The sequence below is a fragment of the Lontra canadensis genome, unplaced genomic scaffold (genome assembly GCF_010015895.1).
Source record: "Lontra canadensis isolate GAN:19392208 unplaced genomic scaffold, GSC_riverotter_1.0 scaffold48, whole genome shotgun sequence".
Lineage (NCBI taxonomy): Eukaryota > Metazoa > Chordata > Mammalia > Carnivora > Mustelidae > Lontra > Lontra canadensis.
This window is the reverse complement of record NW_022631042.1, coordinates 7888227-7905715: the sequence shown is the minus strand read 5'-3', so window position 1 is coordinate 7905715 and position 17489 is coordinate 7888227. Positions and strand designations below refer to the sequence as shown.

The 17489-nt window shown below is 39.4% G+C and overlaps 1 protein-coding gene across 7 annotated transcripts in view; it reads right to left on the bottom strand.

Moving 5' to 3' along the window:
- MAGI2 (membrane associated guanylate kinase, WW and PDZ domain containing 2) overlaps positions 1 to 17489 on the bottom strand; it is a 1351061-nt gene that overhangs the window by 161091 nt on the left and 1172481 nt on the right. For 4 of the 7 annotated variants that reach the window (XM_032873261.1, XM_032873262.1, XM_032873266.1 and 1 more), the window contains 2 exons: positions 10803 to 10844; positions 3356 to 3447 (listed from right to left, as the gene is read on the bottom strand). In XM_032873261.1, the coding sequence (XP_032729152.1) occupies positions 3356 to 3447; positions 10803 to 10844 (134 nt within the window). The remainder of the gene's footprint in view (positions 1 to 3355; positions 3448 to 10802; positions 10845 to 17489) is intronic. The other 3 variants (XM_032873263.1, XM_032873264.1, XM_032873267.1) reach the window with 1 other exon arrangement.

Below are 17489 nucleotides of genomic sequence, written 5' to 3'. Positions count from 1 at the left end.
GACAGGAGACTAAAGGAATAATGCAGGTACGAGGGGTTCTTGGGAACTGTGGCCATGCTCATTTAAAAATGGACCACCCCTTAGCTCTGGTCAGTTGCTGTCAATGAGAAAGATAAGCCAAATGTTGCTAGATTTATTTTTCAAGAGAATATGTAAATCTGAATTTTAAACATGTGAAATTAGTTGGTGTTCCACAATTTTAAAACACTGGGTTGAACAAAACATGTTATAGGGCTCCTAGGACAACATTCCTGATTCTAGGAGGAAGCCATTTAAATTCTACAGAGCCTGTAGCATCTAGAAGCCTCAGAAAAGGTAAACTCCAGGTTATTACTTTTTTTTTTTTTTTTTCCTGAGAGGTTCAGGTGACAGTTTGGGCTTGGTGAAAAGGATTCTCTTCAATTCCAGTTAGCAAATATCTAATATGCCAGGCTCTGTGCTGGGCTTAGAAGATAGAAACACCGCCATAACACAGTTCTTGCCTTCAAGGAGATCACAGTTTGGTAAGGGGGAAAAAGTATGTCAGTTAGTACATTCTGGAACAAATAGGAACCTCCTCCTTCTGGTGGAGACCGCTTAGATTGATAAATTTGAAGCATTATGGCATCATAATGGATTTTAATGAATTTACCCTTAAATGTCCTACAAGAGTCTCAGTATCCACCACAGGGTGATGAAAATCACCTTAAAGTGCCATCATTGCTTTCATGTAGTGTCTTTTAAACACATAGGTATACAATAAAGAATTGAGCCTGAGCCCAAAGAGAGGTCTGGCCTTTCCTGAAATGTAACCTCTAGACCACTGGAACAGGATTATCTTTATTCACTGTGAGCCCCTTGTACCACACCTGAGTGTTTGTGCTAAGGAGGAGACTCCTCGTGGGTACCTGGGTACCTGACAGTTTATCCTAAAGGAGATGACTCAGGGGGAAACGGCCACACCCAGTCCAGAGGGGTGGGGCTCGCTGACCAGGTAAGAATGACAAGTCATATAATTAGAGGGTTGGGCCTTTGAACCTTGTGACATCACCCTGACTCTCTGGGAAGAAGAGGGGCTGGAGACTGAGCTCAACCGCCTCAATGCCTCCGTCACTCATCTCACACAGTAAGACCCCAATAAAAACTCTGGATACCGACACTTGGGTGAGCATCCCTGGTTGGCATCGATGCTGGGAGGGATAACTTGTCTCAGGATAATGGAAGCCTTCCAGACTTTGTCCTATGGGCCTTTTTTTTTTTTTCCTTTTTCTTTTGGTTGGTCCTAATTTGTATGCTTTCAGTGTAAAATTGTAATAGTAAGTACTGCACTTTCCTGAGTTCTAGTAGTTGTCCTAGTGAATTATCCAATCTGAAGGAGGCCTTGGGACCCCCAAATTTGCAGCTAGTGTCTGAAGTGAGGGATATTCACTTCACAGCAGTCTGGAGGACCATGACCTTAACCTCCTGTTTGGCGGATGACACACTAGTCATTTATGGGGGCACTGATGGAGAATAAGAAGGGGAAGATGAAGTCCCTGCTTAGGGGGAATTTTAAATCCCTCTGATCAAACAAAACTCAGAATCAGGTGGCAGATAGAGGGGAGCCAGTGTGTGAAAGGGAGCGAAATATAACTGAGATTTGTTCATTCTCCTTGTGACATGAGATCTTTAATTTAGTCTCTGGATAAATTTAAATCCAAAGTTATTTGTGCCTTATATTTTACCTTAGCACTCTTTCCTCCCAAAGCACTAGTTGGGAAATCCAGACAACCCTCCATGGTAAATGAACTTTCACGCCTCTGGTAGCTTGGGAATTAGTGATATTGGTTGACTGGCTATTGAATTTTAGGCCCCCAAATTAGGAAATAAGTCTTTTTTCCTGGAGTTTCCTCATCTTTGGAGTCTAAACTCAGCTTCTCAACATTTTTCCTAGTAAGGGATCTCATCAATCATCTGGTCCAGCTCTGCTCGAAGGGCCAAAGATCCTCTGTGGGGTTCCTGTCAGGTTCTCATCAGTTCTGCTTGAATACTTCTCGGGAAGGAGCTCACTGTCTATCAAGGCAATCAACTTCACTTTTCTCAGTCTTCATTTTTACAGATTCCTTTCATTTGTTAGATTAACTTTTTTCTCCTAAAGATTTCTGCTCAGTTTTGGTTCTAGCTTTATTTTCTGGAACTGCTGACCAAAAAAATGAGATGATGAGGATAAACCTGCATTCAACACCTGATAGGATCCAGGCACGATACCAAGAGGTTTGCATATGCGATCTTGAATTCTTAAAGCTCTCTTGCTGAGAAAGAACCACTGTGTTCTTCATCTTATAGGTGAGGAAACTGAGGCTTATAGCTTAAATCCCTTGCATGAGCTGGGATGCGGTTAAGGTACCTGAGCTGGAATGGGGTGTCATTTATTCAAACTTTCCATGGACCTTAGTCATACTGGGTACCATTTAAGACACATCTTTTACAGTGAGTATTTTATGGTTGATATTTTGATACATGCTCACAAATCTAACTTTGCTGAGTTTTCTGTATATTATTTTATGCTTTGACTCTGGTGTATTATGAGGGGTGGGTGTGTGCATGCACACACAGGTTTAATTTTTCCAGAGCCCTTCCCAAAGTCTCAATATTGTGCCAACTGAAGCTCGCTTTGTGAACATCTTCTCATGGTAATCCCTTCATTTGGATCTGGCTGAGATTTTGCAGCATTAAGCTTGATTTTATTTCTGTTTATCCCTGTGTTCTCTCTCCCTCATACTTTTGACTGCAAATGTATGTAAATTCTGCTGGTTCAAGTCACCCCTTGGCTTGTATCTTCTTCTTCTTCTTCTTCTTTTTTTTAAGATTTTATTTATTTATTTGACAGAGAGAGACACAGCGAGAGAAGGAACACAAGGGGGGGCGAGGGTGGGAAAGGGAGAAGCAGGCTTCCCACCAAGCAGGGAGCCTGGTGTGGGGCTCAGTCCCAGAACCCCAGGATCATGACCTGAGCTGAAGGCAGACACTTAATGACTGAGCCACCCAGGTGCCCCTGGCTTTTATCTTCTGTCATACCATGTTTTTACTTTGAGTCACTGTCCAGAGTGACTAGGGGTCCAATACAATTAGGCAGTTGAACTATTCAAGAGGAATTCAATCCATTCTGAGAAAGAGTAATGTCCGCTCTTAATGTATGGACATTAATTTATGACGATATGTTGGCATGGAAACACCAACATGTTTTGAGAACTGAAACAGCAAGAAAAGAAGAGAAACCTCAAACTTTTTTTTTGAGCCCTCAGAGACTTTCTTTTGGGTTGAGAGTGAATGATACCTCCCCTGACGATGCACGGTCTCTAGCCCACAATGTGGAAAAAAAGAGGTTTCGACTTACAGGCTGCCCAGGCTCATCTCCCCCGAGGATTCTGAAGCCAAATCCAGACTCCATCCTGCGAAGGTGGACATCCAGCTCCTTATAATCTGGACCTGGCATAAAGGAGAGTCTATTGAGTAATGAATCCTGTCTTTTCCCTGCTCCCTGAGAAACTGAACACACCAATGATAAATTAATTTTGTGGATGTGATTAATGAGAGTGCTGTTAGAGTTGGTGGAGAGCAGAGAGGATAAAAAAAATAATAATAACAAAAAAGTTCCAAAATTAGGTAGTCTCTGGATTAACAGTGATCAAATAAGGGCATTACTAGAGTATCACCATAGGCAGAAATAACATACAAATTTCCTGACTAAAAAAACAAAAAAAACAAAAACAAAAACAAAACAAAACCCTACAATGCCTCTGTAATACCTTATTTTCCTGAAAGCATTCAGATTGCTCTCAAGAAGATTGGTTGTCACTTTGAGGATGTTTACTCTGACTAGAACAATTGTTTCAGAAGTATGAAAGAAAAGATGACATCCTGGAACCACCTGATAGAGAACTGCCTAGGAATTTATAAATATCTCTTTATGTTGTGATGCATCCCATTTCGTGTATGTTGGGGAGGGCAGGAGGGAGATACAAATTTATGCCTAATGAATTAGTCTTTTTTAGAATTGTAAAAATTAGAAAAAAATAGAATGTATTGGGAGTTTGAGTGAAGTTTTCAGACAAACTCCTTTAGGTTTTTCATAACTTAGGGGTAGAAATTTGCCTGGTGTAAGTGAATGCTTACCTCCCTAAACCTTTTACAATGTGAAAGTCACTACTGAGCTTACTAGCGTATTTAAAATAAACTGGAAGAAGGATGCTTTCTTGCAGTTAGCTCAAAGAACAGAAATGTAGTTAAAAAATAAGCTGGGAGACTCCCGGATGCCAGTTTTTTCAATCCTAGAATAAATACATGAAAAGTCTAAGACTTCTTTTGACTTTTGAAGTGAATGTGATTTTTGCTTACCCATTACCCTTGGAACTTTGAATCCTCCTCACAGGGGTAAAGTCTCCATTCTGACTTGTGCATACTTTCGTGGTCATTGTTGGGATGCCACTGAATGTTAGCAACTTTGGGAAATATTGATGAATGCCATCCTTTGCTTAAGAAGTATTTAGTGATCCTAAGCCTTCATGGTTTAGAGGAGGCATTAGAATTTATAGAAGCAATATTAAATTGCTTACACGGGATGGTTTTGGAAATTGAGATGGGATTTCAGAGAATGATCCTCAGTGGGACAGGAAGATGTGTCTGAGCCATTTGGATACATAGTAGTAGTCCAATTGAAGAGACTCAGTGAATGCTGGGCAGACAAATCCTTCCCAGGCTCTACAGTAAGTGGGGCTGCTGAAGTGATCCAATAAACAAGGCACAATGACACTGGGTTTACCATGGAGCCCTCCAGTATGGACTGTGCATTCCCAGTGATATACAGAAGACAACGCATTCATTTCTGAAATATAGGCATAAGCTGATTATGTGTTACTGTTCTCAAAAGACAAAATAAAACTAGTCAAGCACAAAAGTACACTTGCATATATGTATATAATGTGTAAGAATCCATAACCATTCATGGCCTTTCATGAGCACATGCACATATAACCAAAGACCTTTCCATTCAATGACTAGTAGAGAACTCAGAGAAGACTAACCAACTGGATTTCCACATTCAATAGTCATTCTTTATAAATTGTATTACCGTTCATATTTGAAAGATGAGAACTTGGAAGAATTCAGTTGGATGGTAAAAGGACGATGGAAACTTTGCCCTGTACTCTATGAGTCACAATTGGCTTTTGAACTAAGTTCATTCCTATAACATCATGTACGAAATCACACATTGGGAGTGTGTGCTCCTTTGGGGCTCTGGAACTCCAGGAAGATACAACAGCCCTATAAAATCACAGCAATCACAGGTACTCCTCCTGGGGGGAGGCGGAAAGGAAGGGGAGATGGGAAGATGACAGATAATGCCCAAGCACTTACAAATCTATAGAAGTTATTTATGATTCTACTGCTCACAGCAATCTCTTCTTAAGGTTACTTTAAGCTTAGAGGACTCTAGGCCATATATAAAATACATAGAGACCATAAAAAATACAAAGAGAGAATATATTTCTGAAACTTAAAATGATAGCATGAGCATATGTATAACCAGAACTTTCCATCTACTCCTATAAATATTCTCATTTTTGCATCACTGGTGAGTAAGGCAAGTGGGAAACTGTTCTTCCAATGGCTTCAGCATCAATCCATGGGGGAACTCTAAAAGTTTACTTTGCAATCCATTTTATTTGCTAAATAAAACTTTGCCCTAAGAGAATGCTGAAATTATGAGAATCTCAGTAACAGAATTTTGAAATGTGCCAAAGTAAAAGGGGGTTTGTCTTGTGTCAGAGAATGCTGCAATTCCCAGAGAAATTGGAAAGCATTTCCTTAATGAATGACTCAGGACTCTCATTTTTAATAGAAAGAATACAGATCTTGGTTGGTTAATTTTATTTAACTTTGAAGAAAAGATGTGAGTGGGGCATTTGTTCTCTTCCCCCTGTTCAATTTGTGCAGTTCAGTGACATTATGATCTCCTAGCAATGTCTGGCCACTCTGATTTCAAATGTAGGGTGATGTGTGCCAACCATGCCATATTCACCCTCCATTCTTTTAGGCAGAGATGGCTAGCTACATGGTACATGAACAAGTTGAGAGAGGCAAAGAGAGAACTATTAGAGAAGGATGCCAGCAGCACACAAGACTTTTAAAAATTTCCTTGTTAATTTTGAACATAGACTCAGAGGCTTTTGGGCATGGAAACTTTAGAGACATAATCAACTGGAAAAAAAATTTAAATGATAGATTGTGCCTTACGGCAGTAGTATTTTTCTTTCTTTCTTCCTTCCTTCCTTCTTTCCTTCCTTCCTTCCTTCCTTTCTTTTTTTTAAGGGAAAATAAGAACTTTCAGAAGAATGATTTTTCTTTGGTTTCTTCCCCTACCTTCCCCAAACTTTTGAGTCTTGTTTTAAAAAATAACTAAAATTGGGATGCCTGGGTGCCTCAGTTGGTTAAGCGTCTGCATTCCGCTTAGGTCATGATCCCAGGGTCCTGGGATCAAGTCCTGCATCAGGCTCCCTGCTCAGCAGAAAGTCTGCTTCTCCCTCTGCCTGCTGCTCCTCCTGCCTGTGCTCTCTCTTTCTCTCTCTGCCAAATAAATAAAATCTTTTTAAAAAATGACCAAAATTATATGAACAAAGCTGAGACATATTACTCGCCGCTTTGTTAGCTCTCATAAGATTATGATGTTTCTGATACTTTCCTTTAGCTGCTCTTCTGGCTCGATGACACATTAGTTTTTATTTTTATTTTTCTTAAAGATTTTCTTTATTTGAGAGGAAGAGAGAGCGAGAGAGAACACAAGCTGGGGGTTGGGGGAGGGGCAGATTCCCCACTGAGCAGGGAGTCTGACCCGTGGCTCAATCCCAAGACCCTGAGATCATGACCCAAACCGAAGTCAGACACTTAATCCACCGAGCCACCCAGGAGCCCTGACTGATGATACATGGAAAAGTACCAGATCATACTTTGTCTCTTCCTCCATTAACGCACGAACATAGAACAAAGAAATCCAAGGGCCAGCTCTTCACCGCACTGTGACAGAATTTAACAGTCACCACCTCTCTCTCCTGTTGGCTCGCTAACCATGCACCTGGAAGGTTGTTTGATGAAGGAGTCTGGTGAACACTAGTGGAACCTGAATCACTTTGGACGTCACTCAACCGGGCCCCCACCGACATCCTTTTTTTGTTGTTGTTGTTGTCGTTTTCTGCTTTCTTGTTTATTCTCTTTCCACGCTCTTTGTTTACCTTCTTTTCCCTCAACGTTTTTCAGAGAACTGTCAGGGATGTTCTCAGGCATTGCTTGGACTAAGGAGAGGCGGAACACTCTGGATTTGTGTTTCAATGGCCATTCCTGACCACTGCTGCTTCTGCCTTAGAAGTTGGGCCCCAGGATCCTCAGGCATTATGAATTAAATCATCTTAAGACATCTGTCCCAGACGAGACTTTCCATGAGCACTGTGGCAAATTACCAGGATGGAATTTGTAAGTTCTCATTTATGCTGGGCTCCCACTAATATTGAAAAAACCAGTAGTGCTAAAAGGAGCAAATGGTGGCCACATCCAGGTATAAGGACAACCTCCCTCATAAGAAAGAAAAGCAGAATTTCAAAAGGTGCTTCCTGTTTTGTACTAAGACACCAGAAGCTTCACATGCTGTATGTATCCTTGGTCTAGATTTGGAAAGACATGACTTTGTGCACGGTTTTAGGGAAAAGGGTGAGTAACTGAACACAACTGATTAATTTTATGAATGGATTCAAGCTTCAGAAATGCAAAGAACAGCATTTATGGATTAATTTGGCACAAGGGATGCTGCAAACATGTCAATTAAATTTTGGTACTTGAATCCCTTTTCATGTTTTAATTAAAATGTAAGTACCATGGGCTTATTATCAGTTTGGCACAGAGAATGAATTCATTCAATTTTTCCTGCTGGAAAGAGCATTAGTTATTTGGCTTTTCCTCATAAAGAGATCTAGGAAAGAGATTGAGGAAAGAATCAGGAATCAAAGGTGGTTATTAAATATGCCCCTGGTTTCTGAACTTTCAGTGCACTCCAGATACAGAATGAGTTAAGTAGGAATTAAACGGTTTCTATTCCTTGAATCTAGTACTACCAGATAGGTAACTAATATATTTTTGCTTTAAAAGAACACCTTCTCTTTACTTTTTCCCTTTATACCTTTGTTAATATGAATGTGGCCAGACAAGTTTTAGCTATATAGAAGCCAAATCTCACTCTCTGTGGTTTTCTCCCTCAGCCTTCAAATAAACTCAGATTTCCCCATACCGGATATCCCCTTGTACTCCCCATTTCTGTCTTGGATAGTAGGGCCTTCGTTTTCCCATCCTCAGTCTCTCATCTGTGACTTAACTCCTGCCAGTCTGGCTCCTGCTGTGTCAGCATTTCTGAAAGTGACCCCCTTTAAGGTCACTGATTACATCCTAATGACCACATCAAATGGTCATTTTCCCTTTCCGCATTCTGATTGATTTCTGTGCCTCATTTGACATTGTTGACACACCCTTTATGACCCCTGATATCTTCTGTTTCTAAACAAAGGAAGTTCTCCTCAAAGTGATTTCTGCTCTTGGTTTCTGTGATACTCTATATCCTGGATCTTTTGGCTTTGGGTGAAGGTGTCCATTCAAAAGTCCTGGCTACAGATGCATTGTTTCTCACTAGCATTCTTCCTTGATGATGGCGTAATTATCTTTATTCTACAGTATTCCATTATGCACAGCCTGTAGAAGTTGCTAAATAAATGTTTCTTGACTTTAATTGCTTTAAAATACTCCCCAATCTAGTATACCTGATAAACCACAGCATTATTCTATGGTGGACTTATCACTTCTCTTCATAATTACATGGTTTAGGACTTCCTACTAACAATTTTGCCTCTGTACCTAAGCATCATAGGCAGCTAAAGTTAACAGATACCTTGTAATTATGATAAATCTATCTGAGTAAAAAATCATGACACATAATGTGATAAAGGACATTTTATAAATGTGAGAAGTATTATGGGAGATCTACTTATTTTGGATATAGTGATGATTTTCCAGAATATTTTGATACCTGTGTGGACATTTAATCAAACATTTGGACTGGTTCTTTTCCCGAAAATCTGGACTACATAGTGGTATAATATATGCAATCCATTATCATAACTTTTCTCTTTTAACTAATGTATATTTTTTGAAATGTAAAAGTATTGTGCAGATATATCAAGGTAATCTATGCTCTTAGGCGAGTTTTCTCTCGCTTCTTTTGTTTTTAAATAAAGTATATTCAGAAGCTGAGATTTTCAAGAAATGGGCTTGCTGTGGCCAATAAATAGAGATTTAGAATCTCAAATTAAATCCTACTTTCATTTTGCAACTGTAGTTACTAGGTCTCATTTTCCTTCTGGGCATAAGCTATTCTTTTAAAATTATAAGGATTTTACACTCAACGTATAAGAATAGTCATAGCTTAAAAATTTTCAGACCAAGCTAAACAAATACTTTATACGTTACTGGAGGACAAAATGCTAAGCAATATCTTCCATATTTTCTACATATCCAAAAAAAAATGACATGGAAACTTACAGAATGAAATGATCTCAAGCACATATATTCTCCAAGGGGTGTTAGAACATGCTGAGATGGATAATGAGCTGTCATCATGGAAACACTCTAGAGATGTGTGCTGTGAGCCCACAGACCTGAAATAGTACTATTATTATGAAACATGCTTTTCTGCAATTGTTTCAGTGTTCTGGCTTTCAGTCCAGTGTTCTAAGCAGCTGTTCAAAGCACTTTCTAAAAGTAAAAAAAAAAAAATCTGAATCTTCCTTTTCCTCCTTCATTTTCGTAATAACATTAAATATTTTAGCCTAAACCAAAATTGGTATTTTCAGAACTGTTAGGTCAAAAAAAAAGTTTTTCCTTTTAAGTAAATTAACTGATTCCTACTGAAAGCTTTTGAACTATGATACTCTATTCTAACTTAAAATACCACTGAAATGTTGCATTTTGTAAGAGGCGTGGTTTAAAACAATTGACAGGTATTTAGTTAATGTAAAAGTCATTTCATCCCACATCAGCAAAATTTCTAGTAAGTTCTTTGGAAACATCTAAATTGCAAATCTCTTGAGATACTCTAGCTTATTTCTATTTATCTAGTCCAGCAGGGTCCAGTATAAATAAAATGTAAGCTACATAAGTAATTTAAAATTTTCCAGCAGCCCATTTTAAAAAGCAAAAAGAAATAGGTCCAATCAACTTGAATAATGGATTTTAAGCTGGTATATCCAAAATGTTATTTAAGCATTCATCAATATAAAAAAAAACTAGTGAGCTATTATACGTTTCTATTTCTTTTTTGTATGAAGTCTGGGAAATCAGTAGGGACTTTACATACATCTTAAGCCAATCTAAGTTCAGAGTAGCCATCATTTCCACTGCCAACTAGCTTACATGTGGCCAGAAGCTACTATATCAGGCATCATGGACCTAGTCAGTGTGGTTGCTTTCATTGCCATCTGGTTTTTTAGCCTAGTCTTTTACTAAAGAAAGTTTATGAAAGTAATTAATAAGAATGACTTTTTCCCCTTCTCCTTTGGTTGTTTTCTTGGTAGCCAAGTAGACCCAACCTGATGACACTTGCTTTCTATCTGAAATACGTGTGTATGTGGGTGAATCAAATTAGCACAGTGATTATATGCTAATAAGCTGATACTACTCCGAAGAATGATTTGTTACACAGAATGGAAGACGTTTCATTCACAGGACTGTGGGTTCTGAAGAATACTTGCCAGAGGAATCCATTCGAAAACTGGTCCTTGGTGGCACTTGTTCTGGATGGGAAAATGGGGAATTAAAATTGAAATTCATTTACGGCATTTTAAAATTCATCTTTAACTTTTTTTGTTGTTGCTCTTATAACTCACCCCCAACCTTTGGTGCTCCAATTTAATGATTTTGTTTCTCTAAAATTCCATGGACGTCAGTGGACAGGAAACACCCTGTTTTATGTATATTTACAGTTCTGTAATTGTATTTCTTTTATATGCATGCAAAATAGAAAGATTCGAATCCTTTTAGATCAGAATGAGAAAAAAAATCCTCCTTTTCAAAAATTAAGCTTTGGTTCTCATTATAAAAATTTCTTACTGAGAAGTAAAGTCAATCCAGAAGCTGAGCTAAGCTTAAAATAAATAGAGGTCTTTAAAATCAGGTTAAGAGATCGTGTCATCGAGTACTGAGATGAAAAGTGGAAAATTCAATCAATGAGTGTGTTGACTTGTGTCCATCAGTCCACACACTTTGCTACTTCCAATTACTTGGAGAGCTGAAGTGATTTAGAAGTATTTGAGTTATACTGGTTTACTGTTAGCAATACAGATCCTTTATGAGGATTTTGATGTGATCTCTGCTACATATAACATAAAAATTGGTGGACATGAACATAAAATCCTGTGTACAGACTGTGATAGATATATGAGGCACTATAAAAGTGTGTGTTTTATTACATTAATAAAAATTAAAATAAGACCAAATTCTGATTGCTTTCTTATTGAACTTTGTTTCATATAAAGAGTTCTCCACTCTTCAAAAACAAAAATGAAATAAAAGCTTTTTGAGGGTGATGATGAGGCAGAGTGTCTGTGGCCTTCTGGGTTTGACAGGTGTTTCTGACCATACCCTGCATAGCACCCTGCACCCTCTCTTGTTGAGGGCAGAATGATCATCCCTGCAGGTAATCTGTATTTTTGCAGTAAGGGGAAATTAGTTCTCCAGAACTGTTATTTCTTAAAAATCCCCCATGTATAGTGTGACTGCGTAGGATTATAAATGGAGAAATATCCTTTCATCAGAAAGATAGAGATGTATTAGATAGAAGGCCCCTACCTTCTAACGACTTCCATTAGCTGTAAAAACTGACATTTTATATTATCATAATCTCACTAGGACCTGCTTGCCATCCAGCAATTACATTTGGTTTACTGCAGTCCTCATGGTCTTATATTTATTCATGAACGTACTTTGGGTTGCATTGTTGACTTGTGCTACCAACAAAATGCTTTGACGTACTAAAGAACTTATAGTCAAGGACTGATTTTAGAGTTTACTTCCCACATCCTCCCCTGTTCCCCCCAAGCCCCCTCCCCCGCCACCATCCTCTGTCTGATTCCAGGAGCATGAAGTTGTAAACTATTGAATGAAATTAAGGTATAAGGTATAAGATTGGATCTCATTTCTAAAATACATGGGAAAAATGTGTCCCCAACCTATTTATTTCACTAGTTTTATTTCTTAGCTCATTGCATGGTAGCTTTCTTTATTAAAAGAGACCTGTTAGAAATATAAATATTAGCATAATTGTTTACAAAGCTCCCCAAAAGTACTATTTTTGAGATTAGATTTCCCAATTAAAAAGCACATATTAAAAACGGCAAACACAGCTTCACTGAAATGACCAATCCCCTTGATCAATATATTTTAACTGCAAAGTGACGCAAATAATGTGCTATACTAGAACTCCAGCTGAAATGCATTTATTTCCCCACAGATTAAAGCATATCATAGATTACACGAAGGCCAGCAATAATGGTTTTCCCATGGGAAAAAAGCACTGGAAATTAACCTTCATAGTATCATGGAGGACATTTTAAATGATAATGTTATTAAAGTTTTCCCTAATCTTTCATGATTCTAATGCTAAAGTCATTGACAAAAGTGTCTTAACATTAAGTATCATCTCCTTTTAATATTTCACTAAAATAAGAGAGTGCACCAGAAAACGTTTGTTAAGAACATTAAAGCCACTGAGGCCAGGGCTTGGTCGAGTGGCACTCAGACGTGCAGAGGTTCTCTGGGAAGGCAAAGTGGCCTTTCACCATCGCTGACGGGCTGCCTACGGCTATGGCACCCATGATGCCTCAGAACCTTTCTGAAACCTATTGACATTTCCAGCTGGACTGTATCAGATGTTTGATCACATTGGCAAGGGAGACAGGAGCCTGAAAGATTGAAGACGAAACACTTGCAAAAGGCTTCCGAGCTCTGGAAGTTGTGTATCCACCCTGTGTGATGCGGATCCTACCGTCAGTTTCCATTTAGAGTCTCAAGTCCTGCGCCAGGCAGATCATATTTTTACACTACCCCCATCTTTCCAAGTGGCTCTCGTGTAAGCAGGAGAGACAACGCCAACAAAAACCCTTGCTCACCAATGACACGCAAAAAGCCACAGAAAAACTGTTACTTTAGAACTACAACCACACATCGGTGTTTAGCCATCAGTTAAACATGAATTATCATACTGAACAATGAAAGAATTTCCCAATGAGCAATGAGCAACAAAATCTTCAGATAAAAGCCACAGATGTGAGAAACACAGCTGTCTGCTTTTGATTGGTTACAAGGTATAATTTCCTTTCAAGTATAGTACTAAAAACCACTTTGCTCCTCCATTATGCTCTAGCTGGCCAGTGGTTACCACTGATTGCTACCTTTGTGGCGATACTCAGTGCTTGATACGGGTTACCTCTTCCTCATTTCTGGAAAGAAAAAAATGATCCTGTGAGCTTTCTGAAGAAATTCCAGAGGAATCTGTGTTCTAAAGAGGTTGTACCATAAGGCACATCACACCATACAGATCCCTGACACTTTTACGATCCTACATTTGAGTGATGTCTTACTGCAAGGGAGCACAGACATGTTGTACCTCATAAATTGTTTATTTATAATCAGCAAGGTTCAACGTGAAGAGAAAAAAGCGTGGACAACTTCAGTCATAATTCAACTTGGGTTCACACCAAGGGACAGAATCACGAGGGAAGGGTTTCAGAGAATACGGATTTTTCTTCTCTTGTCTCTTCCTGTTTTCATCTGCTTGTTGCTCAGGCTTCTGATGCTGCAGTGGGGAGTATGCTCGAGAAATGGCCCCATGAACCGAGGGTGAGGAGACAAATTTTTACGGTAAGTCTGGTTTAAAGCAAAGTGAAGCAACAGGACAGAGCACTCATTGCTAGATCACCAAGTTCTTTAGCATGATCAGAACTTTATTTTGGAGGATTCCAAAGTGATTCCATTGTCTTTGGGAAGTACTTTTATTGCCTTGCTTGGCATCAGAGAAGGAGTCACGACAGCCATTGTTCTGAAGTTATGTAAGTAGAATCCTTCCTAGGGTCAGAAAGTCTGACAAAATCACCTCCCTTTGGGGCCTGTGATTATTGCGATGTTGAATCGGATTTACTACCTGTGAGAAGAACGAGAACTCCATGGCATAATCCTTAGACGAATGAAGCCTTGCTGCCTATTTTTGGTACTTAGTTTGCCAAGCTCTAGATTTCTGCATATACACAATTTTCTGACTATGGAGGGAGTTTGCTGGGAATCTAGCTACAGAGACAAGCCACCACATATGTCTATACCTCAAATTAGGAATAAGGCATGTATGGGCAAAAAGTCAGTCAACCAAATAAATTAACTTGAAGGAAATTTTTTATCAGAGTAGGTGTGAAAATTCTTATTCATGTTCTGTACGCTTAGATATATGCTTTTCTGGGACAGGAATGATGTTATTTCTTTAATAGATTAGATAATAAAGGTAAACCATATAATTCATCATTCAACTGAGGACAAACTAGAGAGTAAAAGGGAACCTATTAATAATTAATGCCAGGATGACAAAGAGAAGGACTGTCCCAGGCAGACTGGTATGTGTAGTCCCCCTATGTCATCTCGTGGGGATGTAGGTTGTTATGAAACTATTTCTTCCCAGATCAGAAATATGTGACACCATCACGTGTCAGGAAAAATGGCAGGAGAAGATGGGAGGGGGAGAAGCAGTGAGGGCCTTTAGATATAGTTTCTTTTTTTTTTTTAAATAAAGATTTTTATTTATTTATTTGACAGAAGGAGATCACAAGTAGGCAGAGAGACAGGCAGAGAGGAGGAAGCAGGCTTTCCACAGAGCAGAGAGCCCAATGCAGGGCTCGATCGCAGGACCCTGGGATCATGACCTGAGCCGAAGGCAGAGGTTTTAACCCACTGAGCCACCCAGGCGCCCCAAGATGTAGTTTCTTTTTCAAGGTTAGAAATGGTAAACAGTAGTTTCTATTCCAAGATTAGCATACAAAATGAGAAAATGTAAGCCCTTCCTCTTGTGATTGCAAAGAAAATTAGTCCTCCTTTCATGGGAGTCCTGAGAAAAGGACAGAGAAGGGAGAAGTAAAAAAATACCATGGCTTATCTGTGCAAATGTGTGTATTTTCCTTGCTTTCAACTTAAAAAAAAAAGCAAGTAATGCAGACAGCAAGAGTCAATTATCAGCAGAGGCTATTATTACACAAGGAGAAAAGTGATCTTTATCACAGTCTCAAACAGAAATGGGGATGGGGAGATTTTTGCCTTTTTCTGGGAACTGCTGGTATTACCATAGGGTCAACGCTTATATAACGAACATGAAAACCCCAAAAAGGCTATTGGTCAAAACCTCTTTTGGGATTTTTGGGGGGCATGTTTCTTTCATATATATAAGCTTTAGCTCATGTGGAAGTAAGTTAGAAAAAAAAGGGGAGTGGGGGAGGGATAGGGTGGCTGGATTATGGACACTGGGAAGGGTATGTGCTGTGGTGAGTGCTATGAAATGCGTAAGCCTGATGATTCACAGACCTGTACCCCTGGGGCAAATAATATATTATATGCTAATAAAAAAATAAAAAAGAAAAAAAAATTTCTTTCTGCACAGCATTTTCCAGTAAGGACTAATGAGATTTTTTATAATTAGAAGATATTGAACACATGACATTCTCCTGATTAAACACCAGTTTTGCCGATGGAATGAGAAACTATTGGTCTAACTGTCCAATTACACTGAGACTGTTGTCTATAATTATGGCCCAATTTCGCAGGTTGAAATGCTGATAGGCTCTGCTGGGTTGTGTCATGCAGTCTCATTCAGGAATTGGCTTCCTCGGTTTTTGTGTCCTTGATTTTGGTGGAAGTTTTGTACAAGTGGGATTTATTTCTCATGATTTTTTTTTCCTCAGGGAGCGCCCAGCACGGTCCTAGACACGTGTTGCTTGTTTTGTACACTCTTGTTGATTGATGTGGACCCTGGAGGTACCTCCTGTAGGCACTCTGCCTGCCATTCCGACATTGGAAACATCGCCCTGCCTGTTGGAGGAATCTTCGTTCCCTCTTTCTTCGGTTCCATCTCATCCTGAGATCTCAGGAAGACGGGAGGCATTTCCAGTTTTTCTCTCTCAGGCACACACCCATCATGTGCTGTTTCATGAGGCTCTAGCATCCTACGGTTGTCTTTGTTTGTTTAAAATCACTTTTTTTTTCCAGGAATACATCTTTATTAAGATGTCCCGTGCATGCACATTAAAGTGTCAGCATAATCTAATTATGAGCGAAATGAGGCACAGGAGCATTTACATCACTTGATAAATTTCCATCACTTGCAGGGGACTGGTGACTTGAATCCAAATACTTCTTGACGGCCGTGGTATAGTGAACATTCTGTAGCTCTGTACAGCAGACGCTTGAGGGTGGACGTACAGCCTTTCTGTTTTGGTTACTGCAACCCAGTTTCAAATGTGAATGCAAAATATCTTTTTGGTTTTAGACCCGGTTGTAAGGGAAGATACCATGAAATTGCCATAGGGCAGGGAAAATGTCAGAGACCTTGGTTTAGACAAGCTCTGCTTGGGATTCCCTTCCATACTTTCCCTGGTCCCCCATGGATTTTTCTTCCAGGAAAAGTTTTCAGGGACATAAGGACAAACAAAGTGAAACCTAAATGTTATACATGAGATTCAAAGGAATAAGGCATGGTTCACATCAAAATTCTGAATATGGTTCCTTTGTATGGATGCACATATTTTACGATCATAAAAAATAAAAACCTATTAGAAGACGATGGGAAATACACTGAGCTTTCCCCCAATTCATTAAAATTTTTTTTCTGGCATTCCAAACATGTAAGGGAGAGAACGAAACTTTTTAATAATTGGAAAGAGGGAACGTAGAGAGGGCAAAGGGCTGCTTTGTTTTTTCTAGACACGTGCAAGTCCACAAGCAGAATGAACTGATCAGCTATCCAGAGACCTGAGAAAGTAGGGCTGTGTTTGTTTGGTTTCCTTAATCTTCAGGGTAGAGCTTTGCTTCCCTGACATGATTTCTCTGTTTTCGTTCACACTCCATTTAGTGTTATGAAATAACATGATAGAAAAACGAAGGATGGGAAAGAAAATGAGCTTGCCCTCTTTTGGCTTCCCAAGACTTGTGACCCTGAAAACATTGCTGTGACCTCAGAAACATTAGAGAGCTGACAAAAACATGAAGCGGGGGGACACCATTAGAGCAGAGGCAGCAGTGGCATCCGTGGGGCACAGATGGGGCGGAGGGGGCCAGGGTGAGAGTCAGGCTATTGGGTGTTGGCGTGGCTGTGGAAGCAGATGGATAAAGAGCTCCCAGGGGAGGACTGA